This window comes from Danio aesculapii, chromosome 20, assembly GCF_903798145.1.
Source record: "Danio aesculapii chromosome 20, fDanAes4.1, whole genome shotgun sequence".
NCBI lineage: Eukaryota > Metazoa > Chordata > Actinopteri > Cypriniformes > Danionidae > Danio > Danio aesculapii.
Genome location: NC_079454.1, coordinates 43,716,076 through 43,743,157, shown reverse-complemented (window position 1 = coordinate 43,743,157; position 27,082 = coordinate 43,716,076). Strand labels below are relative to the sequence as shown.

At 34.4% G+C, this 27,082-nt stretch overlaps 1 protein-coding gene across 4 annotated transcripts in view; it reads left to right on the top strand.

Annotated features, from left to right (window-relative positions):
* Window positions 1-27,082, top strand: part of snx9b (sorting nexin 9b) — a 52,535-nt gene that overhangs the window by 13,878 nt on the left and 11,575 nt on the right. The window contains exons 5-16 of one of the 4 annotated variants that reach the window (XM_056481477.1): window positions 2,009-2,080; window positions 6,694-6,859; window positions 10,361-10,393; window positions 12,914-13,052; window positions 14,347-14,428; window positions 16,427-16,552; window positions 16,637-16,754; window positions 17,376-17,506; window positions 19,671-19,777; window positions 19,946-20,049; window positions 22,342-22,419; window positions 24,417-24,493. In XM_056481477.1, the coding sequence (XP_056337452.1) occupies window positions 2,009-2,080; window positions 6,694-6,859; window positions 10,361-10,393; window positions 12,914-13,052; window positions 14,347-14,428; window positions 16,427-16,552; window positions 16,637-16,754; window positions 17,376-17,506; window positions 19,671-19,777; window positions 19,946-20,049; window positions 22,342-22,419; window positions 24,417-24,493 (1,233 nt within the window). The remainder of the gene's footprint in view (window positions 1-2,008; window positions 2,081-6,693; window positions 6,860-10,360; window positions 10,394-12,913; window positions 13,053-14,346; window positions 14,429-16,426; window positions 16,553-16,636; window positions 16,755-17,375; window positions 17,507-19,670; window positions 19,778-19,945; window positions 20,050-22,341; window positions 22,420-24,416; window positions 24,494-27,082) is intronic. The other 3 variants (XM_056481479.1, XM_056481478.1, XM_056481480.1) reach the window with 3 other exon arrangements.

Sequence of the window (27,082 nt, the reverse complement as noted above, 5' to 3'; positions counted from 1 at the left end):
TCATATGAACTAATGTTAACAATAATAACTTTGCGTTTGATTTAAGGCATTAGTAAATGATGAATTATGATTATTAATAAATGCTGTACATGTAAAAAATAAATCTGTAAAATTTACGGTAAAAAAACGGCAGCTGTGGTTGCCAGTATTTCACTTTACAAACAAATACGGTACAAAGCGTAAAAGTAATTTTTCATTGTTACAGTAAACTACTGTATTTCATTCATTTATAGATGTAATATGTCTGTATTTTGAATTACCAACATCTACGCATCTTTTGTTACACAAATAGACATGTTAGCACAGCCATATGCAGGTGGTGATGAGAAAGATACATAATGAACCAATGCTCATCACAAACAATTTTTCCCACCAGCAGAAAAGTGTATCAGTATATAGAAGGTGCTCATTCACGCAGCTACTAAACACCAGTATGGTAACACGCATAAAATTAAAGTCATGAAATAAACATTGCTTATCAACATCAGATCTAACATAAACCTCCAATGTACAAAACTGATTGGGAAACAACTAAAAAGATCCATAATAATGTCAACAAAAATCATAAAAAGTGATGTGCCATGCAGGGAATCTGGGAAAGTCAATTTACGGTTATTCGCCATAAATATTAAGGAAACATACTGTCACGGTTGCATTTTTACAGTTTTTTTTACCGTTGAAATCGCAGCCATTTTTTACAGTGTATTGTTCATATTATGTTAGTAAATACATAAAATAATGGAAAGTTATTATAAAGTGTGATATAAAAATTAAATAGGATTCAGTAATATTTTTCAACGTATATCTTTTTAATTCTAAAATGGATGGAATTTAAATGTGTAAATTTAGGCCTTAATTAATTATTTTTTCTTGGTGTGTGCCGTTGGACAGCAGGATTATCTTAAATACATTATACTACAGTAATTCATGTACATTTTAAATAAATGTACAGAAAACAAAATGAAAGCAGTTTTGTTGTGAGTGCCGTGGTGTGTGATCTGAAGCCATGATCACAAAGAAAATTGCTTTTGATCATACAGGAAACAGATGGTGAAGTTGCATGATTTTGTATTAACATAGCATTTTATCTGATTTTATCTTTGATGCATCTTTTTTGTGCTTTAAACATTAATATTGGTAACCCTTCAGTGTATGAGTGGAGTTTTGCAGGTCTCAGGTGCCTCTGCTATGGAGGAAATCAGTGTTTTAATGATGAAGCATTTAGGGTCATATGTAGGGCTGCTTGATACTGGGAAAATATGCAATATTTTGAGTATTTGCAATAGCAATTTTTCTTGCGATATTACATTTCCCTAGAGAAAAGGTATGTTTAATTAACATTATTAAAAATAATGTATTTATTTATTGATCATCCTAAAATAAACAGGTAATGATATTTAGTTTTCTGATCTAAAAAAAAAAAAAGCTTTTAGGGTGCAAACATTTACACTATGAATGAAAATCAAAGACAGGGATATGACATTCGTTTAAAAACAAAATCGGATCACACTTGAGACCTTTTGGCCCAAATTTGTCCACAAGGAAACAGTTAGCCCTTAGTGCACTGTAAAAATAATTTGTGCTGCCTTACAATTTTTTTTACTTGAATCGAATAAAACTTTCTAGTCAGCTCAACTTGCATCAATTAAACTGACAAAAAACTATTAAGTTAAACGTTGTTTAACTTGAACAATTAGGTTGAAACCTGATTAACCTATTAAAATAAGTTAAAAGCAGCATAAAATATAAGGTGTGCTTGAGGGTTAATAAAATAATACAAATTTATTACAAAGCATTTTCTCTTTTAGTTTTCAATTTCGGCCCGGAATTTTTACTTTGATGCATTCCTAAAAAAGGGAATTTATTGTACCTCTCTGTGATACGAATATTGCATATACTAATATTGCGATAACAGGATTTCTTCAATATATTGTGCAGCCCTATGGTCATGTCAGGGTAACCCTTTCCTTTCAGGTGTTTTATGACCATATCACATCTTTCCCCTAAGGTGGATGTAGCTCAACCGGAAAGCCCAGTCACCCCAGTTACCCCAGGCTTCACCTCTACCTCACCTGATGAGGTACCTGAAATGCATTAGCATGGACTCAGGGCCGTGCATGCTCAATCCTGGAGCCCTCACTAACAAGATCTAAACACCCCATTCTTGGGAACTGATTGAATCATATTGAATTACACTGCAAATCAGTCACGCATCGATCAAACTGATCAGCACTATTTCTGCTACAGTAAACATTCACAGTACTCTTCATCTGCCAGCTTTTAAAGTGATTTAGCCATCAGTTAAAGGTGCAGTATGTAGAATTGACATCTAGTGGTAGAACTAAGTATTGCAGTCCAAATTCAAAATATTGGAGAGGTTTTTTTGACCTTGTTTCCTCCGACCACTAAACACACATGCAGGTTGCCAGATTGGCATCACCAACATCAGTATCTATGCCTAACAATCAAGACTTACACTAGGATTGTCACGATACTGGAATTTGGTATCAGTAGATACTGACATTTTAAAAAACATTAATTTCCCTCTAACATTTGTACGCTGTTGAGCACGCTCTTAAACACGGCTGATTTGCCATTGTGTTCACATGCTCAACAGAAATTACTGTAATCGGCCTTGAAGGTCATTAGTTCACCGACCTCACCAATGTTTACTGAGTGTAACCAAAGATAGAGGGACACTGGAACATGTTAAAGTCATGTCGATCAGCTGGTTTGTCTATAAGCTGACATACAAGCGATCCGCTGAAGAATCACAGCTTTAAAACACACCAGTGTCCCTGTATCTGTGGTTACACTCAGTTAACAGCGGTGAGTTTGGTGAACTGATGACCTTCACAGCCAATCACTGTCATTCCTGTTGAGTATGTGAACACAATGGCACATCAGCAGTGTTTAAGAGCATGCTCAACAGTGCACAAATGTTAGTGGGAAATGGACATTTTTAAAATTTCAGTATTGATTGGAACTGAATTCCAGTATAATGACAACCCTGCCTCACACAGTAAACCATTCATGTTTACTTTTGTAGTATTTTAATTATTTGCTAATTTAGAAACATCTCTTGTGGATTTTTATTACTCTGAATGTGCAACTGACCTCCAGAGGTCACATTTTTGGCTGCGCTCGCATACATTGAGACATCCTTCAAGACTGAAGTGAAATGCGCTGTGTTTTTTGACAAGGCAACCTGAGGTGCTGAAGTATATTTGGGTAAACTGGCAGTGGGTGGGTTATAGGAAGGGCCACATGAAATCTGCGGACATTTTTTGCTATTTCTGCGTGGAATTTTGTTAAAAATCTGCGGATTTATGTGAGATGATTTTGGGAGTATCATAACTAAAACCTTAAAAAGTAATACCTTTTTAACTTTTATTTAATGTTTACAATGCAAATCCAAATAGATCCACTTTATTTGGTAAAGAAAGTCTCTCATATAATAAATCAGAAACAGAAATATAATATAATTATAGAAAATAATAGAAAAAATAGAAATATAATAACAGAAAATATTACTTTACACACTGTATTGTAGATACATCATATGAATATTTTCATGCTAGTCAATAATGTTACTGAAGTAAATGTAAAAACATAATAAATATAAGTTTAAACACATTTACACAAGTAAATAAACAGAATCAATGATGGGCAGATTTTGTGTGGGCCTAGTTATAGTGACCAAAACAAAGACATTTTGACATGTGACGCACGTTTTTAAAGGAAAATATCTGACAAATATGTTCTCTTTGCAGGTTTCTTAAACATCTGCAAACATATTATGGTATTTAATGCTTTAGAAGAGTCAACAACTTACCTACAGCACCTTTAAATATAGCTGCATCTGATTTATGTTTGCTGTTCTTTTCTATTTGTCAGTTTCATATTCATGTCTTTGAAGAAAATATTTTTTATTGCAATTTTATTGCACTGTTTTTGTTAGCCTCCTGCTGTGTGCAGCCTGCAAACAGCATTCATGAGCTGTAAAATAAGCAAGCTAGTCCTTTATTGAATTAAGTTTCTCCCAAATGCGTTAAGTGTCATTTGAATTGGTATCGGTCAAAATTTCCCTTCCAAACTCCAGAATCCACATTAACACATTTTTTATAAAACAGTCTTTCGCTGCATGATGCTCTGCTCTCAATGCATGATATGCAGTTTTGCATGAGCAAACAAGTTGAAGCCAAAATAAAGTGTTGGACTTAGTTCAATGCATGTCTATCGTCGACTGTGGAAATGTAACAGAATGACATATGGAGTAATTATTCAGCACACATTTGCCAGAAATCATTGCCGTGCTAGAAACAAAAGGTCAGAGTTCCTCAGATGTGTCATTCTGAGGGGTTTATAACATGAATGAGTCCTGGAGGATAATGTGTGTGTGTGTGTGTGTGTGTGAGAGTGGGTGGCCAGTTGATGATGACGATTCGGAAATACAGAGCTTATGGCTTTTGCCTCTTTGGCTCTGGGCTTTTGTGTCATCAAGGCTGGCCAAAAGTCCATTTAGAGTCAGCTGTTGAGTGTTGACAAGCTGATGCATCCATCAGGAAGGTAAACATCTCTTTCCATTCAACATGTCCATCTGTGTGCGTATATTCCGGTTAAATGGGTTTTCTTTAGATGTCCTTGAGTCGGCCAGAATCACTGCTCAAATTGAGTCTTTCAGGCTAATATAATAACAACAACAACCAAAGGTGCTTATCTTTGGATGTAAGTGGGCTTTTTTGTGTCTTTTTTTTAAAGGTTGACTCTTAAAGATATTTTTGCTGCTGGGCAGGAAACTGTCAGATGTGCGTGAAGACAAACAACAAATGTGGCTTGTGATATGAGAGATAGTGAGCATGCTCATTAATTTAACTCATGCAATCTACTGGAACGATTGAATGTGTGATGAACTAAACCATTTGATTAATTCTTTAAACAGAATATGTTAAGACAGACCGTGTCCAAAACTCAACACAACAAGATTCCAGCAACAAGCAATTTGTCTGTTCACACCAGATGCGATAAACATTAAAATAAAAAATAGACATTTTAAAAGCAAAAATACTTTTTATAATCTAAATGATAAATATTAAACCTCATTAACCCTTGTCTACTGTTCAAATTGACTACCCTTTAGTTATGTTGGTGGCTGTTTTGCCCCATTGACTTCCATTATAATGACTTTTTTTATTGCAAAGCCTTGACGCCAAATAATAATGTAATCTTGATTGTTAGTGTTTTTCCCTGTTTAAAAGAGGTAAATCTTTTAATTCTTACTGTTGATTATCAATTGGCAGCATTAACCTTTTAGATAGGCCAGTGCAAAAATGCAAAAAAGGTTCTGACTTTTATATGGAGTTCTATTGAGTACAACAGCAAATTATAGTGTGTGTGCTTAAATACATTTACTATGTTCAGAGAGCTGAGGTGGTGATTTTTATTTTATTTTTTCGCACATGGTAAGTGCGAAAAGGACTCTTACACACTCGCACCCAGAAACTTTTTTGACCCAGAAACAGAAGATTTTTTTTACATGCCAACTAATGATCAACAGTAAAAATTAGTCAATTTACCTCTTCCCAAAAGGGACAACCAGCAGCAATCAAGAATACATGATTGTGTGCTGTCATAGATTTGCAGTAGAAAAATGTGATTATAATGGAAGTCAAGGGGCAAAAACAGCCACGAACATAATAAAAGGTTAGTCAATTTGCCCAGAGTGTATTGTTAAATTTTTTAAAGTTTTAAAAGCATTTTCCCAAAATATCCTCCTAGGGCTTTAGTGTCCACATATGTAGATATGATATGTCACATATGAATGTTTTATATTTTGTTACAGACATACAGTGTCATCCTGCATCTGTTTTGCAGCATATGAAATGTCCCAAACACTATTTTTAACTGTCCAAAATGGGAAAAAAATGTTTTTTCTCTCTGATAGTCAAAGCAAGTAAAAAAAAAAAGTATGTTAAATATTCAGGGAAAAGTGTTTTATGTAAATTCGGACCACGAGTCCACATATATGGACATCATTTTTCTCTAAAAGTACATCGTATCAAAAGATGATACTTAGGTTTTTATTCTAATTGGGTTCTAATAAGCCCAAATAGCAAAGAGAAATGAAGAACACATGTAAAAAAAAAACACCTTAGGCCTTAAGAGGTTATGTGTCAAAATAAGGTTTGTTGCCAAAAATCATTCCATTCCATTCGCCCCAGAGTGGATGAAAACATCCCCAACAGCACATAAGTTTCATGATTAAACTATGTGTTTGGTAGTTAATTTTTTTTTTTCAAGATCTGAGGTATACAATCGGCTGCCACTATGAGCATGGCAATAAATCTCACGTAAAATGGTATTCAAACTCACACTGGTAGCATTTAACACTGAATAAAGCACATAATTAGTACCTGAGGTGATCATTTTCATAGGACTGGATGTTGTTCTTTAGCCACAATGAAAATCAAAACAAATTCTAAAATAAAGACTTAGATGGTTATGAAAAAAGTTATTCTAACATGGAAAAGATAGATTTTATTGTGTGTTGTTAGGACGCTGTGTTATTATGTGTGCTGTGGAAAATAATTGAGCTATTTTGGTTTATATGTAGTGCAAATGCTCATTTGCTTTTTGTTCCTTACTAATTGTAATGAACAATGAATTGTGAAATGTTGTCTTTCCTTCTTTCAGACAAGTAACGGAAATGACCCGTGGGCAGTGTTTGACAATAATGCCTCTGGGGGGTTTTCTAATAACTGGGCAGCTCAGCCAGAGGGCACAGAGACGGGGAAAACCAGCAACAACAATGCATGGCAATCTGGGGGACATGGGCATCCACAGGCCTACCAGGGTCCAGGTAACAACTCAAAATGTTTGATTATTCGCTCTAAAGCAAATTTTTTGAAGACTGTAAGGATATTCGTGTGTCCCACAGACCGAGATTTGTTTTAATTTCTGGTCACAATTTAGCATGGGCTGGTAAAAGATTCTGATGATATGATAACCTTGGATAAAAATATCACGGTTTTACAGTATTGTGGTTACTGCTTTAGAATACGCTCTTTGTAAATGTCTGGGTAAAAAACTACAACTTTTCCCCCACTGAACACAATATATTTTAATTTATGCATGTCAGGCAAAATAATTCAAACAAATCATTGATTTCTGCTGTCTTTATTAGTTTCAAAAACTCAGATTTCTTAACAACTTAAAAAGGCATATTTGGATTAGCTTCCTTTTCTGTGGATATAAATAAGCCACTGCACTGTTCGGGTCTATAGGATGTTGGCGTGTAAGCAATTTGTTTTTCAGATGTTTGCTGAATTGTTGGCTGAACTGTAGCTTTTAATGACGATGGTCCTTTGCTGCTGGAGATACTGCTACCCTAAATAAATAAACAACAAAAACTTACATATGCCTTGAAATGGTATAACAGAAATTTTTTGCGGTTTTAAACCGTGACTTTTCCAAAACCGCAGTAAACTGTGAAACCGGTTATCGTCCCATCCCTAGTCGTAATCTAGAGCGACACGATATTGGAAAAAAAATACATTGCAATATTTATTTTTTCTGTGATGTATATTGCGATGATAATAAAATATTTTCACAAGATGACTTAATATAATAATTTATAATTTTACATAGATTTTTGGGATGATTTTGCTAGGGTGTGCATAAAATTAAATTAGAGATTATCCAAAAATATTTGAAATAATTAAAGAAATTCATAAACAGCACTTTATGATTTTTGCTGGAGTCTAACAGTATTGAAAGACAGAAATGAATTATCAAATGTAAAATGTCACTGTATAGTCTTTTATATAAATAATGAAACACAAATAATCCTCGCTAAAGCGGCGAACTTTATCATTTCTTGTGCTCAAAGTTTTTATCTATTACTCTATTAGATTAGGGTTAAAATGTGCAATGACTCCACAAAATCACGTGTTCTGAACTGTGGTTTCTGGTTAATTGTAATCCCAACTTGACAATGCAGAACCTTTGATGTGACTATTACAGTTTCAAGTTGGGATTATAATTAACCAAGAACCACAGTTCAGATCACGTGATTTTGTGGAGTCATTGCACACTTTACACTAATCTAATTAAGTAAAAGATTACAATTTAGGGGCACAACATTATACGGTTTCTCTAGCAAAGATTAATTGTGTTTATTTATACAAAAGACTATATTTTACTGAAAAATAGATGCGGCTGTAACAAAAAATCCAACTCTTTTCAAAATCACTTGGGAACTATTTGAAGAATTTCACACAATTTCACATCAATAGTTTTGTTTTCAACATTACATTGGTAGAAACAAGTTTGCGTTTGTGCTGATTTTAGTCTGTTAAATGTCTTTTAATGCAGCTTGTCCTGTTGATTTGAGCCTAAATGGAAAACTGAACAGCAGAGCCAGAAGGCACACATACTTCTAATGTTTATTCCTCACAAAGAGCTGTTGCATTCCTCTGTAAGGGTTTCAGTCCTTTGTGTTCAGAAGACGTTCTCTGGAGTTTGTAAATGGTGCTGCGTACTTTGTTTCATGGATGTTCTTGGCAGGATTTTTTATTACCTAAACATCTTGATAGAGAATGAGTTGATTTTTTTTATTTTTTTATTTGGCAAGGTATGGTAGGAATTAGTATGCGCAAATATGATGTAAGTGCTTCATAATTCATTATTATTCATAATTTATTTAATATAATATTTTTTTAAGACAGAAATGTGGACGCACTGGGATGCTGTTTTTGAACATGTCAGTGTTTATGAATAGATTACACCAACAACGACATGGGTAGTCTTGACAAACTATATATCATCATAAAACTACAAGCCTCAAGCACCAATTGTCACTACTGTTTTTAATGGAAAGCTTATAAAGAATGTATAGAATCCCATAGAGCACATTTAGTCCAACGACACAATAGTGTTATATTTTGGATCGTTAGTCATATGTTTATGTCACCGTTTCTTCAGGAGACCTATTGTTTACATTGTTTACTATGTTACTTGCGTGCAAAAATGGCATCTTCATAGTAAAAAGCAACACGGTTTTATAGCTTGCGGTGTTATAAACAAAATGAGACCATGAACTGAATAAAAAGTCAAAGTTATAGTCACTAAAATCCAAATAAAGCAGTTGAGTGTTCTGACCCCTCGCTATATGCATATGCTATCTAAGAGCCACTTTAAGCCAGTGGTTTAGTTTCTAGTTTGACTGATGGAGAATTTAGCCAATGAGTGCATGATTCTTTCATAATATGGTGATGTTTATTCATCTGTTGGACACGTTCAGGGACAGTTCACCCAAAGCTGACAATTCTGACTGAAAATCACTTACTTATCCTCCACTTATTCCAAACGTGTTTTACTTCCTTACTTCTGCTGAACACTTACGAAGATATTTGGAAGAAAGCAAGAAACCATCGATAGTATTTGTATTTTCTACAATAAGTCAATGGTTACAGGTTTTCAGCTTTCTTCCAAATATCTTGTTTTGTGTTCAACAGACAAAATACACCATTTGAAACCACTTGAGGGAGAGTAAATAGTGATTTCATTTTCATTGTGTTGCTTTGTGGAATGTGTAGTACTCATTATTATGCAGTGTTGTATTTGAAAGTATGAAAAGATTTGACTTCTCTTATGACTAGCTGTGGCAATTATGGGTGTGGTGAGCTCATCTGTGTCTTTGAGTCATGTGTGTTTTAGGCTAAAGTTCGCCAACAGTGAAGTCACTTCTGGAAGATCATCAGTTTTGGTCTTATTTTGGAGTCACGAGTGGTTGTAATTCACCTTTTCCATGTGCTGTAAAAATGCTGATTTATTCAATTTTGTGTCCTGTAAAGACAAGATGAACATGTGGATTTGTTCTAGAGATGTTTTCCCCTTAATGTTGAATCATTCCAGCTGACAAGATGACACGTTCACTGAATTACTCATACACTCAGTAGTAAATTCTAGGAATTAAATATGTTTTTTCAGTCAGTTTTTGCACAAGCCTTTTAATAATCTGAAACTGGAGGACTTAAAGGGATCATAATTTACTCTCCCTTATGAGCTTTTAAGCCTTTTTAAGTTTCTTTCTTCTGTTGCACAGAAAAGAAAATAATTAGAAGAATGCTGGTTGCTTGCACCCATTGACTTCCATAGTAGGTAGAAGTCAATGGGTCTCAGTAGCCAGCATTCTTCAAAGTATCTTTTTTATGTTCAACTGGAGGAAACTCAAATAGGTTTTGTACAAGTGACGGATGAGTAAATGATGGCAGGACTTACATTTTGTGTGTTGATTTATCATTTACATTAATGAGCTTCAGATATTTATGTCATCATGTTTTTCCTTTTCTTTCTGAAGACATTTACCCTTACCCGTGTCTTGATCTCTCAGGTAAACTTTGATTTTCATGTGAGGGCTTTATGTGGTTTTAATAACAAACTGCACGAGCCAGAAACTCACAAGAATGTGTGTGTGAGAGTGTTTTCTTGCTGTGAAATTAGTTGTTTGTTTTCCACAGCTTGCATTTATGAGTGTTTGCTCAAGTACGGGCACTTTTATGTCCCAGGGGGTTTATTAAAAATAACATATTTCAACTTTGTTTTCCCTGTTTAAAAAATGGTCACATTAAAACAGAGTTGGAAAAATTTGTATTGCTTTTGTTGCTTGGTTTCACTGTATTTTAGGTGTCCTTGTTACAGTGTAACTATTCCTTTAACCACAGAGTAATATTAATTAATTACTATATGGTTTGGGTTGGGATGAGGGTTAGGTTTAGGGTTAGTTGCCGGTAATGATGCATAATTAGTTGTAATTACTGTAGTAGTTACCTGTTACCTTAAAATAAAGTGTTACCTTTTTTGCTTTACTATTGTTAAAATCCCAAACTTTTAGTCATAATCTTGAAATATCTAATATCATGCAGACATAGCAGAGTTACTTTGTTTACGTACATTGCCTGTGGAAAAAAAAAGTCCACATGAAATTTTATAGGAATTTTTAATATATATTTTTTATGTTAGAAATGTCTGATAATATTTGTCCTATTGCTAAATAGTCATTTAAATTATTATTATTTTTAGAAAACGCAATGGGGTAAATGCACACAGACTTTTAATTTCAATTGCCAGACCCTGGACTTCCGGTAAATTGTCATCCCATACAAAATCGCTGTGTTTAAGATCTGACTTTTTTAAAAACCAGTGATCTTCACTGACTGGCTGAGATAGGATATAAAGTAGGCATCGGACCAAGCAAGAAGCACTACATTAAATTATATTTCCCCCCACCATGTCTTTCACCAAAATATGGAAATTAATTTTACCCAAATATTTTCAATGGAATTTCTGCGCTAGCCTGCTGCTAACGACAGTGCTTGCATTTAATAGTTTTTTCGTCTCTTTTTACACTTTAACAACCAAATAGATTCTTAAGTCTGTTTAACTGATTATGTTTGAATTACATTGCAACATCGATGCTGTAAAAGGAGCCTCATGAAATTATAAGTAGTCACATAAATCTTTCACCGGCAGTTCATCATTGGCTGAAAAGCACTAGCTGTGCATATAGCCCATTGGTCAGAGTAACTAATGCTTTCTTTTGTTTTGAAAAGCTAAAACTTTAAACATTTCTTCATTGGCATTATTTATTTTTTATTTTTTATTAATATTATTTTTTATTATCCTAAATTTGGAATAAATATCATCAGTATAAATACATTGCAATGTTTTGTTGTTCTGTGACGTATTTTGCGATAATAATATAATTTTACTAGATAACTTTGGAAATAATTTATAAATTTACATTTGATTTTTGCTATGATTTTGTTGGGGAGTGCATAAAATTATCCAAAGATTATCCAAAAATATACAAAATTATTTAAAATATTTAAAGCACAGATGAAAAAGAAATTCATAAACAGCACTTTATGATTTTTGCTGGAGTCTAACAGTATTGAAAGACAGAAATGAATTATCAAATGTAAAATGTCACTGTATAGTCTTTTATATAAATAATGAAACACAAATAATCCTCGCTAAAACGGAAAACTTTATAATTTCTTGTGCCCAAAATTTCCATCTTTTACTCTATTAGTCTAGGGTTAAACTTTGCAATGACTCAATGAATAAACTGAACTGCAATGAACTCAATGAATAAAATCTTGTGTTCTGTGGTTCCTGGTTAATTATTATCCCAATTTGACAATGCAAGCTTTCTTTTGTTTTGATTGAAATCTAATGTAATGTTTCTTCTGAAGCTAAATCTCTAAACATTTCTGCCAAGTTGGCATTATTGACACATTTTTATCTAAAATTTGGAATTAACATCGCCAGTAGTTTTAATAGGGAATTTTAATCTACAGAATTAATAGGGGGGGGGGGGGGGGGTTAGTTTTACGCACCATTTACACTACAAACAACAATCCTGCTCTTAATAAAGCTGTATTAGATGTTAATTAAATTAGCGTGTGTGTGTTATCTGACTAACACCTGATTCAGTGTTTTTTGTTTTGTCAGTTTGACCTTGGTTTAAAATGTGTGTTTGGGGTGGCACGGTAGCTCAGTGGGTAGCGCTGTCACCTCACAGCAAGAAGGTCACTGGTTTGAGTCCCAGCTGGGCCAGTGGCATTTCTTTGTGTTTGCATGTTCTCCCCGTGTTGGCGTGGGTTTCCTCCGGGTGCACCAGTTTCCCACACAGTCGAAAGACATGCGCTTTAGATGAATTGAGTAAACTAAATTATCTGTAGTGTAATAGTGTGTGTGTGTGTGAATGAGTGTGTATAGGTGATTCCCAGTGAGTTGTGGCTGGAAGGGCATCCACTGCGTAAAACATATGATGGAATAGTTGGCGGTTCATTCCGCAGTGGTGACCTTTAATAAATCAAAAGGTAAATGAAAGAATGTGTATTTGTAGGTGCAGAAGATGATGAGTGGGACGAGGAGTGGGATGACATGAAGTCATCAGGCGGCTATGCTGAGTCTGAGGCTGGAGAGGGCGGAGCTATGAATAGAGGCGGAGCTCACGGTTCATCTATGAAAATTGCTCTCAATAAGTAAGTCAGATTAGAAGTCTGTCACATAATAAAGCAAATAAGATGTACACAAACTTGCTCAAAATAAGTGCATCCTTTTCTTGTTTAACGGTTATCAGCATCTTGAATCCTTAAAGTTTTAATATAATTTTTTTATTTTTAAGTCGTATAAACATTTATATGTGTTTATGTATGTGTTATATCATCTTTGCATCAAATTACAAAAAACGAATGACTGCTTGTGGGAGGTGTTTCTAATGCAGTGTGTATGGGGGCAGGACAGTTAAATCGACGTTGTTCTCTCTTCTGGCTGCTGTTATCAGTCTCACACATTTTTTTCTGTTTTCTGAAAGTCTTGATAAGACCATCATGCAGTATATCTTTTCTTATTTCGGCAATTAGGATTGTAAAAAAATGATTTGCTGTACTCTCCCATTCACTCTGCTTTTATACCTGGAAATGTGAATAGGGTCCATGAGATTTGACTTTTTTTTTGTCCAATGCGTTTCTTTCTTCCTTGTTTTTCTTACATATTTATTATGAGTTTTCTTTGCTCCTTGACAAATGGATTTTGTTCCTCTTTGTATAAAATTGCCTGCTAAATGCATTAATGTAAATACCATCTTGATTTAAAGCTTACTAAATATTTGAGAACTGAAAATTTCCATTTGTGGGTCTAAAGTTTTAATCAGAACTGCCACAAAGAGGAACTAACACTTTTGTTAGTCTTTATATTTAAATAAAGATGTATATATAGGGAAGATGCATTTCATTATTCTACTGATGAACAACTAACACAAAAAAATTAAATGAGAACATTTCCAGTTGGCGTAAATAATTTCTTTTATTGTATACCATTGATACAAAAATATAACAACATGCTAGTCGGCACGATGGCTCAGTGGTTAGCACTGTTGCCTCACAGCAAGAAGGTCACTGGTTTGGGTCCTGGCTGGGCCAGTTGGCATTTCTGTGTGGAGTTTGCATGTTCTCCCCGTGTTGGCGTGGGTTTCCTCTGGGTGCTCAGGTTTCCCCAACATTCCAAAAAAATGCACTATAGGTGAATTGAATGATCTAAATTGGACGTAGTGTGTGAGTGCATGTGTGAATGCGAGAATGTATGGGTGTTTCCTAGTACTGGTTTGCGGCTTAAAAGGCGTTCGCTGCGTAAAACATATGGAATAGTTGGCGGTTTATTCCGCTGTGGTGACCTAAGTGACTAAGCCGAAGGAAAAATGAATGAATGTATAATGACATACTAATACATAAATCATACAGCTTTATTTTTTCTGACTCTTGTTAACTCTTTTTGCAGGTTTCCAGGCTTCTCCAAATCCGGCCCTGAATTGTACCTGCTGTCCAAACAGCAAACCAAAGGAAACAAGTTGTCTGTTTATGTAAGCCGCTAATTTAACACCATCTACAGTAAAGTCCGAGATAAAGACTTAACAATAAATATTTATTATCTATAATATATACACCTAGCAGAACTATGATTTTTCTGTACTTGTGTCAGCACTGCACTTAAAACAATTTTTATACATTAATAGGAAATTTAACAATTAAATACACTGAAACTGGAAGTAGCTCATTGTTATTAAACATGACTTTTGAAAAAAAAGTGGTATTTTTGTATTAAATGTGTAATCGTTTTTTTTTTTTTTTTTTTTTTTTTAGAAATTCAAGAATATATATTTTACTAATATTTAGATATTTGGGGTCTAATATAATTTTCAAGTTTATAGATTTCACTAATAATTTTTCATGTAACTTTTACTAATAAAAATGAAAGAATCTAAATTTTACTAATATTTAAATATTTTAAATCTAATATAATTTTCAAGTTTATATACAGTGGTCCCTCATTATTCATGGGAGTTATATTATAAAAATCCGCAATAGGCGAAATCCATGAAGTCTTTTACAATATTTTTTATATGTTTTAAGGCTGTAAAACCCCTCACTACACACGTTATACACTTTTCTCAGACAGGCATTAACATTTTCACACTTTCCTCTCTTGTTTAGGCACTCAAAGGTCAAACATTTGTAGAAAAATAAGTCCAATATTATAGAATGAAACCAAAGATCAAAACCTTTTGTCAGGCGCAAACATTCATCGCTATCAGCAAAAGGTTCATAAAGCTTTTTAGCTTTTGTGCGGATAATATCCAGCGTAATGTTCTTTTTCCAGCAGTCACCGATTCACAACACTAAAGCAGACTCCATCCTTAAGGGGGTCGGATGCTGGATGCGCCAAGCACATGACAGTTAGAAGTAACATACATGGGACGTTATTTATGATGAAATTATTCAAATGGTGCTCCCTGGGCGGCAGAAATATGAACAGTGTCCTGAGTCATAGCTGGGCACCGCTTGATATAAACCCATGTTTACAACTCTAAAATGCAACTCTAAAATCCCCCCCACCCCCCCCCCCCCCCCCCCCCCCCCCCCCCAGCATCAAAGGGTTATGATGATCTTGCTGTGGACCGTTATAATCCTTTTTGCATCCTTGTTGGAACTCGCGCTGCTGGCGATCAAAGATTTATGCTACTTTGGCAAACTTAAAGCATTCTGTACTGTACAGGAGACATGGATGAGTTTTTTTTCCTAATTTAAATAATTCCCAAATTATGTTTAACAGAGCAAGGAAATTTTAACAGTATGTCTGATCATATTTTTTCTTCTGGAGAAAGTCTGATTTGTTTTATTTCGGCTAGAGTAAAAGCAGTTTTTAATAATAAAAAAAACATTTTAAGGTCAAAATTATTATCCTCTTTAAGCTATATTTTTTTCAATAGTCTACATAACAAACCATTGTTATACAATAACTTGCCTAATTACCCTAACCTGTCTAGTTAACCTAATTAACCTAGTTAAGCCTTTTAATGTCACTTTAAGCTGTATAGAAGTGTCTTGAAAAATATCTAGTCAAATATTATTTACTGTCATCATGGCGAAGATAAAATAAATCAGCTATTAGAAATGAGTTATTAAAGCTATTATGATTAGAAATGTGTTGAAAAAAATCTTCTCTATTAAACAGAAATTGGGGAAAAAAATTATTCAGGGGGGCTAATAATTCAGGGGGGCTAATAACTCTGACTTCAACTGTATTTTACTTATATTTTTCTCAAATATTTTAGATCTAATATAATTTTAAGGTTATCCCAGAATATGTCTTGAAGTTTTAGCTTAAAACATCATGTTATTATATCAAATTAGTGCATATATACATTTTATTTTTTTACATTTATTTTTTTAATAAAATTGTAAATCTTAACATTAGGGGCTGAAGTGGCTTCATGAAGTATTAGCAGTAATGAAATGTCTTTATGTATGATTGTAAGTACTGTGTAGTTTTGATTATGATATTAATATTTATATTTCAGAGCGGTGAAGTCGGGCCAGTTTGGGCGTATCCAGACTATCAACTAGACTGTGTTGTCGCTGACCCTAAAAAGGGCTCCAAAATGTATGGCCTCAAGAGTTACATTGAGTACCAAGTCATGCCTACCGTGAGTACAGAAACAATCCTGTTTGACTGAACATCTGCATGGTAATTATTCCAGCTCATTTTTTTAATGACAATGTTTTTGCAGACCACAAACAAGCCTGTCAATCACAGATACAAGCACTTCGATTGGTTATATGAAAGACTTTTGGATAAATTTGGGTCAGCGATTCCAATCCCCTGCCTGCCTGATAAACAGGTGACAGGTAAGCACTTTTATTATATAAGGTTTACTGTAAAGAAAATAGGGTTGCATGGTAGCTCGGTGGTTAGCACTGTCACCTCACAGCAAGAAGGTCGCTGGTTTGAGTCCTGGCTGGCCCAGTTAGCATTTCTGTGTGAAGTTTGCTTGTTCTCCCCATGTTCGTGTGGGATTCCCCCGGGTGCTTCAGTTTCTCTCACTGTCCAAAGACATGTGCTATAGGTGAATTGAATAAACTAAATTGGCTGTAGTCTATGAGTGTGTGTGAATGAGTGTGTATGGGTGTTTCCCAGTACTGAGTTCTGGCTGGAAGGGCATCTGCTTCGTAAAACATATGCCAGAATAGTTGTCAGTTCAATTCACTGTGGCGACCTCTGAAATAGCGACTAAGCTGAAGGAAAATTAATGAATGCAAAGAAAATCAGAAGTAAAGCAGTAGAATAAGACGGAATAATACCTGCATATTTAAGTTCAATTTGAGGAAATGTTTTGAACTGTTAATGTAAACAAAGTTGAAAAATGATATCATAAGCTCAAAAGAATAGAAATTTTAGTTTTAAAAATGTGTATATTCACAAGGGGGTTAATAATTTTGACTGTATGTCTGTTATTACTTCCTTTTTAGGTCGATTTGAGGAGGAGTTTATAAAAATGCGAATGGAGAGGCTTCAGGGTTGGATGTCTCGAATGTGCCGACATCCGGTGATCTCTAGCAGTGAAGTCTTCCAGCTCTTTCTGTCCTACAAAGATGAGAAGGTAAATATTATTCCAGTGCGACATATAAACTAGGGCTGCGTGATATCAGAAAATTCTAACCATGTGATATTTTGTTATTTGATTATATATTGCGATACGAATACAATTGATGACTTGAATATCTCTTAAATATCTCAAAGAATTTATTATTTTATAATGCAGAAATTATAATCTACAAGCATAGATAAATACAATAAAGAAAATAGGGCTGTCAAAATTAATTGTTTCTTCGATGCACCAGATTGCAGACGTGGACAATTCGGTACCTGTTCAGCAATAGATCATAAACCGGTTATTGCGTAATGACGTCATTTATCGATATGTCGCAGTAGAATACTATAGCGAGGGAGGCGACTGCAAGTAGCGCTCTACCTAAAAAGCAGACAACTATGTCAATTTACTGCTTGTAAGTTTGCTGGGATGGTCTTTCACTGACACAGAAGTACAGCAGAACCCAGGAGCCGCTGTTTCACTGCTAGGGAGGAAATGAAAGCTAAAGCTCCATCTCTGTCTTTCTTTTTGGATCTTTGAACCGCTTGCATGTTTGTAAGGTAACTTTTCCTCTCCTCTTGGCTTTTAAAGCGATACTTGTGTATTCAGACACGAGCATGTCTGTAGAGCGAGTTTTCTCCACCATGCCCATCAGCTGTGATAACTGCGCATATTATGTGCAGACTGTAATCGCAACTGTTCATTGTCCACATCATTCATCGATGACAGCTCTGACAGTTTTTGAGCCAATCACAGCCCTTTCTGTTGAGCGCGTGAACACAATGATCAATCATAGGTGTTTAAAAACACGCTCGACAATGCTCAGAAAGCAAGCGGGATAATATTTTTACATTATTTGCTATGATTGGTCCTGTTGTTCTGTGCATGTATTTGAGTTTTGTTTAAAAAATTCAAAAACAGTGTTTATTTGAGCAGGTAAAATTAAAGGTACAGTTCATATATATGACAGCTTGTATTAAAAGACAAAATTGTATTACAAATAATATACTGTATAAAAAAATATATACGTTTTAATACAAGAATTGTGGTGGTGTGAAGAAAAAAATATATAATTATGTATGGAAAGCATCGTCAATGCACTGAGATATCGAATTAAACCGAATCGATGACATGATAATCGTAACTGAACCGAACCGTGAGAGTCTAGCTTCACACCCCTAAAAGTAAAAGATACAAATTAAATAAACAATGTTTTACTGTTTTCCGAGGAGTTTAACAGTATTCAGGTAAATAGTAATTGAATGATCAAATGGAAAATATTACTGTGTAGTCTTCGATATAAATAATTCAATAAAATGAATCGTTATTAAAGTACAAATATGCATATGCTGCAATGTTACTCTTGCGAATGATCACATTGCAATATCGATGCTGAAACGATATATGTGCAGCCCTAATATAAACCGATTTTCTATTTAAATAGGCTATTTACAGTGAGCGACAGTTTAAGATATGTCCACTACCTCCGCGTGTGACAAAGGGATTACCGAAATGTATTTAGGTGTAACAGCAGTTTGCGACAATGCTGCAAGGGTGCACAAAGGGAAAAGATGCGAACAGACATAAATATATGGTAGCTGTAAATACCCTACTGTTTGTAAATGAAATGAAATAACGAAACAAAGCATTTTAATTGCTTCATAAATCATTAAAAACTTAACAAGCAAATAAAAAGACAACTAAAATAGAAGAACAAACATAGATGACAGACAGATAAAAATAAAGCAGGTGTTTTAGCCTAAATATATAGAGATGTACAGGGTTTGTTATTTTTAAAGGGATAGGACTAAGACAGCCAATAAATAAGCTTTTTCATTTGCATTTTTATTTACAATTTCTTTGTTGATTATATTTTACTTAGCAATAAATGAACAATTAAATAAGCCTAAATTATTATTATTTATTTAAAGGCGAAACACGGAGAAACTGTCCTGTGCATGGTAAAGGGCTCTAAAGTTGATTGCTACTTTATCAAAAGCATAAAAATAAATTGGTCTACTTCAAGCACATCATTAAAATGATAAAAGCAGTCAAAAGCTGCAGGTACATTTTGCAGATTAAGCACGGTGGTATTTGTGGCGACGGTAGGAACACATTGAACTGTGACCATCTGTACTTTATTTTGAGGTATGTTGTTGAATACTCATTACAGGACTGGAAAACTGGAAAGAGAAAAGCAGAAAAAGATGAGACCGTCGGAGTAATGATTTTCTCAACAATAGAACCTGAAGGGCTGCCAGACATGGACCTGATTGAAGTGTAAGTCCTTCAGGACCACTGTCTTTAATGTGTCTAGGTTATTAGCTAGAACTAATGCAGCTCATGCTGGGACAGTCAAGCAGAGGCTGATTTGTTGCTGGTTCAAGATGGTCTGCCAGCTAATAATGAGCAACCTCTTCATCTTCTTTATTGTCTTGTTGCTTTCAGAGAGCAGAAGTGTGAGCAGTTCAGCCGCTTTACCAAGGCAATGGACGACGGTGTGAAAGACTTGCTGACTGTAGGAAATGAACACTGGAAGCGCTGCACAGGCCGTGAGTATTATTTGTGACACTAAAGGTTACAGTGTTAAAGGTTTAGGTGCACTAAAGGTTAACCTTACATGGCATTGTCTTTTATATGATGACTACATAATATTGTACTAGTTATTATGCAGGATGGTTGTATTCAGCTTAATGTGCAATTTAGGGTGCTTTCACACCTAGATGTTTGTTTCGGAACCTGGCACATTTGCCCCCGTAGTTCAGTATATTCGAGCATATGTGAAACCCGCAATCACCCTCTGATCCGTGCCAAATCAATTCATTTGAGACCAACTGAGGTGGCATCGGCTCGATTGAAACAAACTCTGGAGCCTGCCTATATCACAGTGTATTATGGATATGTAATAGACATATACAGGGCTTGACATTAACTTTTTTGATCACCAGCCACTGTGGCTAGTAGTTTTCCAACATTACTAGCCACTCGCCATTTTCACTAGCCACAATTTTATTGTTGGGAAAATGTATTTTATACACATAAATATGACTTTGACATGCTAAAATGGCGTTATATCCACATGCCTCCTCATTCATTTCACTTTTTGTGTGTCGTGTATAAGCTTGCTTAATTATCATGAGCAAATGGGTCATGGTTTTATAGTATTACAATTAGTTTTTATTTCACATAATTTTCAGAGCTTAAAATGAAGGATTTACCAAATTTATCGCTGACGACACCAAACATAAATAATTAATTATTTCTTATCCACAAATTTAAAATGTGTAAAAACAAGCAAAATATAGCTATATATTACATTTTTTATTTAACAAAACATATGTACAGTAATCTAACATATATATATATATATATATATATATATATATATATATATATATATATATATATATATATATATATATATATATATATATATATATATATATATGACTATAAGAAACAACTCTATATATTAGTTGTTTGACTAATATTCATTAACATACAGAAGACAACAGGCTTATCGTATTAAAACCTAATTCACTGTTCTAATGCAATTTTATACTTCTGTTTTCCTCCTGCTGCTCTTGTTGCTTTGTAACTGAGTGTGTGATATAAATAAAAGTATCTTGAAATAGTTCTGTGCACATCTTACTATTCAAGTGCCACAAAGACAACTGAATGGCTGCTACAGACTTTTTTTTTGAGTTTTAACAATAGAATCATTTTAATAGCAGTGACATTGGATGACATGAAGTACAATAATAAACAAGAAAACAATCTAATTTAAATACTAATAATAAAATTAAAAAACAAGGTACAGAGGCAAAATAATCAAATTATATAATATTCACAAAGCCCTTAAAGTTTTATAGTTTTTACACTTTTTTTTTACTGTAAACATTTTGCAATGTAGTAATTAAACAATTTAGGTCAGAAAGAAAATTCTGCAAATTAAGTAATGATGAAGAAAATTTACATTTGTGAATATAATATTTACAATAGGTTGCCCAGTATTCTGTGTTGCCTTGGTCATGCGAAAAGTAACAAATTGGCTGGTTGGACTACAACGAGCGTCTTTCTGGGTTTGTGACGTCACCAATATTAATATTTACAAAAAACCCACACTTGGGTGTGATGCTTCTTTCAATGTGCACTAGGCAGTGCACCATATGAAAATAACAAAGCCTTTGAAAATAACTGATTGACCTGGCTTTTTTAAAATAAAAAAAATCTAGATCTAGTTTTTGAAAGGCTAATAGGTAAGTCACGTGACGTACATCTCAACCCACAGATTTACATCTGTCTAGATACACTAGGTAAGAAGGTGTGTGCCAACCCGTGTATTTTTTAGTTAAGTTGTTAGTTAGTGTAGATTAGGTACTGTAGGATGTCATTGTCGTTGAAGGTTTTTTTCATGTCTTTTGTTTACCAGATTAGATTAGAGGGAACTTTTGGATATTAGTAAGACTGTTTTGGTTTTGATTGGTTCTTTTTTTTAGTGCCACCCATAGCCAGTCTTTCTAAATGTCGTTGTTTATTTTTTCTAAATTTGAAAATATTGTAAATAAATCACTCACTATTTCACTATCACCACTTGTAAATAAATCATTATTATTTGTACTTAAGTTATTGTTGTCTGTGCTTACTTTGAAGTACAAATTTCTTTGAGTTTCTGTTTTAACCAATTCCTCAATCCAATTATGCACTCACTCCCCTAGACTACCCAGGGTTGTAACAATAATAATAATCTAACAAAAAAATGACTGCCAAAGCTGATACTGATACTGACATCTGAAGAGTCTCAGGCTGATTAGTCTAATTTTCTATTATCTTTGTTTTTTCAGCACTTCCAAAGGAATATCAGCGGATTGGCAAAGCTTTCCAGAACCTGTCCTCAGTGTTCACCACAAGTGGATATGAAGGTATCAGAAACTTTTTGGTTCCTTATACTACATCAATGAGCTAAAAAGGTTTTGTTCCCTTTTCACCATCTGGTTGAGTACTTAGAAACTTTATTGAAAAGCTCCTTGTTTCTTGTTAATGCCATTTTGCTTATTTGTTTTCTGTACAAGCCAGATGTGGTCTATTAAATTAGACAAGGGCACTAGACTGCTGTATAAGACTGAAGGGCTATGTTCTGTGAAAACATCTGACCTGGATGTATTTTATCCTGCTTAATACGTGGCTACTTGCCACAAAACATTAAAAAATGGACACAAAATATTGTTCTGAGCTGTAATAGTTTATGAATTCTTTAATTAAATACAAAGTTGACTAAAATGAAACCGGCTGAGGGGAGCTGATAAAGCGTACAATAACCTGTGCGTTTTTCAGTCACATGATGGCGCCAAACAGACAAAAACGCAAAGCTGAAAGAAACGAAACCATTTGAATGGAGCATACATTAACCTACATATTATTCTCCATTATTATCCATTGACATGACTGCACCAAACAGTCAAAAACTTTAGCAGATACATATGAATGTGGATGCAAGTATATAGTTGTAAACATATGATCAAGATGATTCGAATTGTGAGCCTGTGTTTTATAAAGGTTGTTATCTTGGAATAGCATACCTTGGAATGTTGCGACTGGCCAATCAAAATGGAGTATTCCTGACAGCCATGTAATAAATAGTGATAAAGCAGGACTGTACAGTGTTCAAGAGAGTTTTTTTATGGTAACACCCTGATTACATGATTCCTTTTTTATTTTCCATAATATTATCCTAATTAAACTGACAATTAACTGTGAAGTGTTATTATTTAGCTAAAACACTAAATTAACGTAATATCCTCATCTAAACATAATTTAAAGGTTAATGAAAATAAATAAATTGTTAAAACGGGGTCAAAATAAATTGCCCTTTTCATCGGCTAATGATGGAAACATTTACGGATATATACATACAACATGCGTTGACAGAAGAAAGCACATTTTGTTTGCATTGTTTCTTAATTTAAGAAAATTTTCCAAATTTGCATCAGGGCTGCACAGTATATTTTTTCAGCATCGATTTCGCAATGGTCGCATCTACAATAGTCACATCTCAAGATATGCAATGTTGAGTCTGGATTATCTTTGACCAGGAGCCACAGAATTGTATTTAATTACTGTATTTTAAGAGCTCACACCTAGATATTGCTTGACGCTATTAGCATGTTTGGCATGCTGTCCTGGGAGAGAAACCAGTACTCAAGAGATAATTGAGCCTAGGGCTCCCGCTTGGTCAGTTAGTATGAAAGGGTGTCTGAGATCAGGTAGGTCTTGAGAGCTCCCCCTGGGTAAAGGAGGATATAGGGTGGAAGGGGTAATTCTTCCAAAACGAAGATAAGGCAGTAGGGTGAAATCGGTCTATTTATTGTAGGCTCGGATCAATCTGATTGGATTATCGCTGATTACGGATGAGAGACCAGCTGTGATCAATCATATCACATGCTCCTCTCGAAATTAGTTTACAAAACTTCACTGATAAGAAATTTATACGATTTATGCAACAACAAAAGAAAAAAAATATTTAGAATTTTCTATTTTCTGTCTCATTTCTAGTCCAAATATCTTCATTTCGAAACAATTTTTTTTTTTTTTTTACCCCACTGGCAGATAATTTAGCTCGTTTTAACGAAAAACTCCTATTTTTTTAGAGGCAGAGTAAGAAAAGCATTGTGATCATTAAATTTCTCTATCTGTTAGACTTCCCAGAAAACCATCAAATAGTGCTATTCCAACTATCTTGTGAAACTGTATTCATATCGCAATATTTAATCGCAATATAAGATTTTTCCAATATCGTGCAGCCCTAGTTTGCTGTGTATTGTGCTTTCTTGGCCACTGTAGGATTGTATTAGATGTATTAGATGTTCAACCGTGAGTTTGTTTGTATAATTCTGAATGTGTGGTTTTGTTTGATCTGCAGGAGAAGGAACGCTCACCGATGCAATGACTGCAGCAGGAAAAACCTATGAAGAGATCGCTCAGATGGTTGCAGAGCAGGTACTGGAAACCTTAGATTTAACACTTGGGTCAGAGCTTTTCAGTTCTCTCTTGTTTTAGGAAGTTTCATGACATGTCAGTGTCGTGAAAAAGTATTTATACGCCCTTCATTTTGTTTTCTTCATACTTTGCTATATAACAACCTTAAATGTACTAATTTCTTTTGTCTTTTCCATGGTGACAGTACATTATATTTTATATTTTACTTCCTTTTTTTGCATGATTCTACTGTTGAGCATTAGTGTAATTTAAAGGAAAAACCTTGATAACAATATACAGTTGAGGACTTTGCTTTAGTTTTAAGTAAGTTTCAGACACGTCAGTTAGATCTTGACACTTTGTACACTTCATTTATAACACAGACTGGTTTACAAACAGGCCACAAGTCCAAATTGGATTTTTGAAAAGATATTCTGGAGAACAAAAAAAAACCCTTGAAGGAATAGCCTGTTTTTGATGTAAAAACCTTGATAACAATATACAGTTAAGGACAACATTTGTAGCCCTGTGAAATTTTGATTATTTTTCTGATATTTCCCAAATGATAATTAACGGAGAGAAGATATTTTTAAACATAATAATATTAATTACTAAATTATTTGACCTTAAACATTAAAATGCACACAAATGTACTTCTTTTTTCAGCTTAAAGTGCAATTAAAATGTTTAACTTGAATATGTTAGGTTAATTAGGCAATTCATTGGACAACAGTGGTTTGTTCTGTAGCCAATCGAGAACCAAATTAAATGGCTAATAATATTGACCTTAGCCGTGCTTTCCGTGCTGGAATGTCTTTGTTTTGGTCATTTAACCCGCCCACTGACAATTTAGCCAGTTATATTTCAGCACCCCAGGTTGCCTTGGTGGAAAACAGTGTATTTCATTCATTCAGTCATGAAGGCTCTCAGAGTATGCGTCCGAATGTGAGAGTATGTGACCGAAATGAGACCTCCGGTGTGACAGTAACAGCCTCCGAAATGGGACACAGATTCAGAGTTCCACATGGGATGATTATTAATAAGCAAATTATATAAATATTATGATTGTAAACATTACATGAGCAGGTTGCATTGTAACCCTGTGTCCTAACAACACGCTACGTGACCAGATTTGCAGTGATAAGCAATCAAATCAAAGACAGCCATTCAGAAGCACAGAATATGCACTCACTTACGAAGGTTTATTATCTAAAGCATATTATATTAATACATATATTAATATATGTATTAATATATGTATTATATTAATACATATATTAAACCTCTTTAACATTATTAAATGTAGATGCTGAATCACTGATATGTTTTGGCTTCCACACTGTTCTAAAGTTCAATTTCAGATAGTTTATTTTATTTTTAATATCTGAGGTGATCTATCTGCTGCTGCTTTAAGTAGTATGGCAATAAACGTCATGTGAAATAGCATTCAAACTCGCATTATTAGCATTTAACACTGAATAAAGCACATGAGGTGTACCTGAGGTGATCATTGTCAGTTTTCTGTTGTTCAGCTGCAAGAAATAGAAGCCGTTTCTAAACAATAAATTTCAGGTGTTGGTTAGGACAAAAACTCTATCGTGTGCCTTTGTTTTTATTTAGAACATGACGTAAATCCGCTTTTAGGCTCGATAGTCAGGCACGCTCCTGTTGGTCCTCAATCTGGCAACCTGCGCTTGCATGGGTTTTGAACCAGGAATGCAATACCTAACTCAACCACTGAGTATAAAACTTACCTACTTTGTAACAATGCAAATATCTTCGCTATCACATACGATCAAGAAGCATCCGTGCTAAACAAACTTATTTTCTGCAAAAAAACTAACTGGTAAGGTCATTGTAGATAAATAAACACAGTCAGTGATAAAGACCTTCAGAGTGGCTGTGCTGTATATGTGATGCGAGGAAGCCAGAGCTGTAAGTGGCTGTTTAGTCTCACTTATGTAGCCTTGTGTTGTTATTCTTCATCCTTATCAATCAAACATGCATTAAAAAAAAATGGCTTGATGTTTGGCCTCCAAGCCATCATGGCTGATGGCACTTGTCTGGTTGCCTTGAATATTTTTAGAGCCCTCTTAACCCTTTAAGAGATCAACAGTAAAACGAATGTATCTTGAGACAGTAATGTGTCTTGTGAAATATTGTGCTTAAAATAAGTGTATACACAATCTGCAATTTTATTTATGTCCACCACTGGCTCAATAAGACCACAAAACATTTTACATCAAAACGTTTTAAATCATCTGACTGCTTGAGATTAGATTAACATTAAGATGAGATCAAATTGCGATGAAAACTAATGTTTTTGTTTCTTTAAGGTGCTTTGAAAGGTGCATTTTTGTTCGGTGTGTTGAAATTTAAACTGAAACATGAAGACAGGGTGGGGTGAATAGAGTAGCTCCTCCCCCTTTTGTAAAAGCAGCAAATAACGTTCAGCTTTTATAACAGCTCTGCCAGCTCAAGTGCATAGCAGTAGTGTTTTGAAGGGAGTGGAGATGTCCGATAGTAGAGTGCATATGATTGGTCAGAAGATTTGATAAGAAACTGAAGTATGAGGTGACGTCAATAAAATTGTCAATCCTTTTAGGTGAA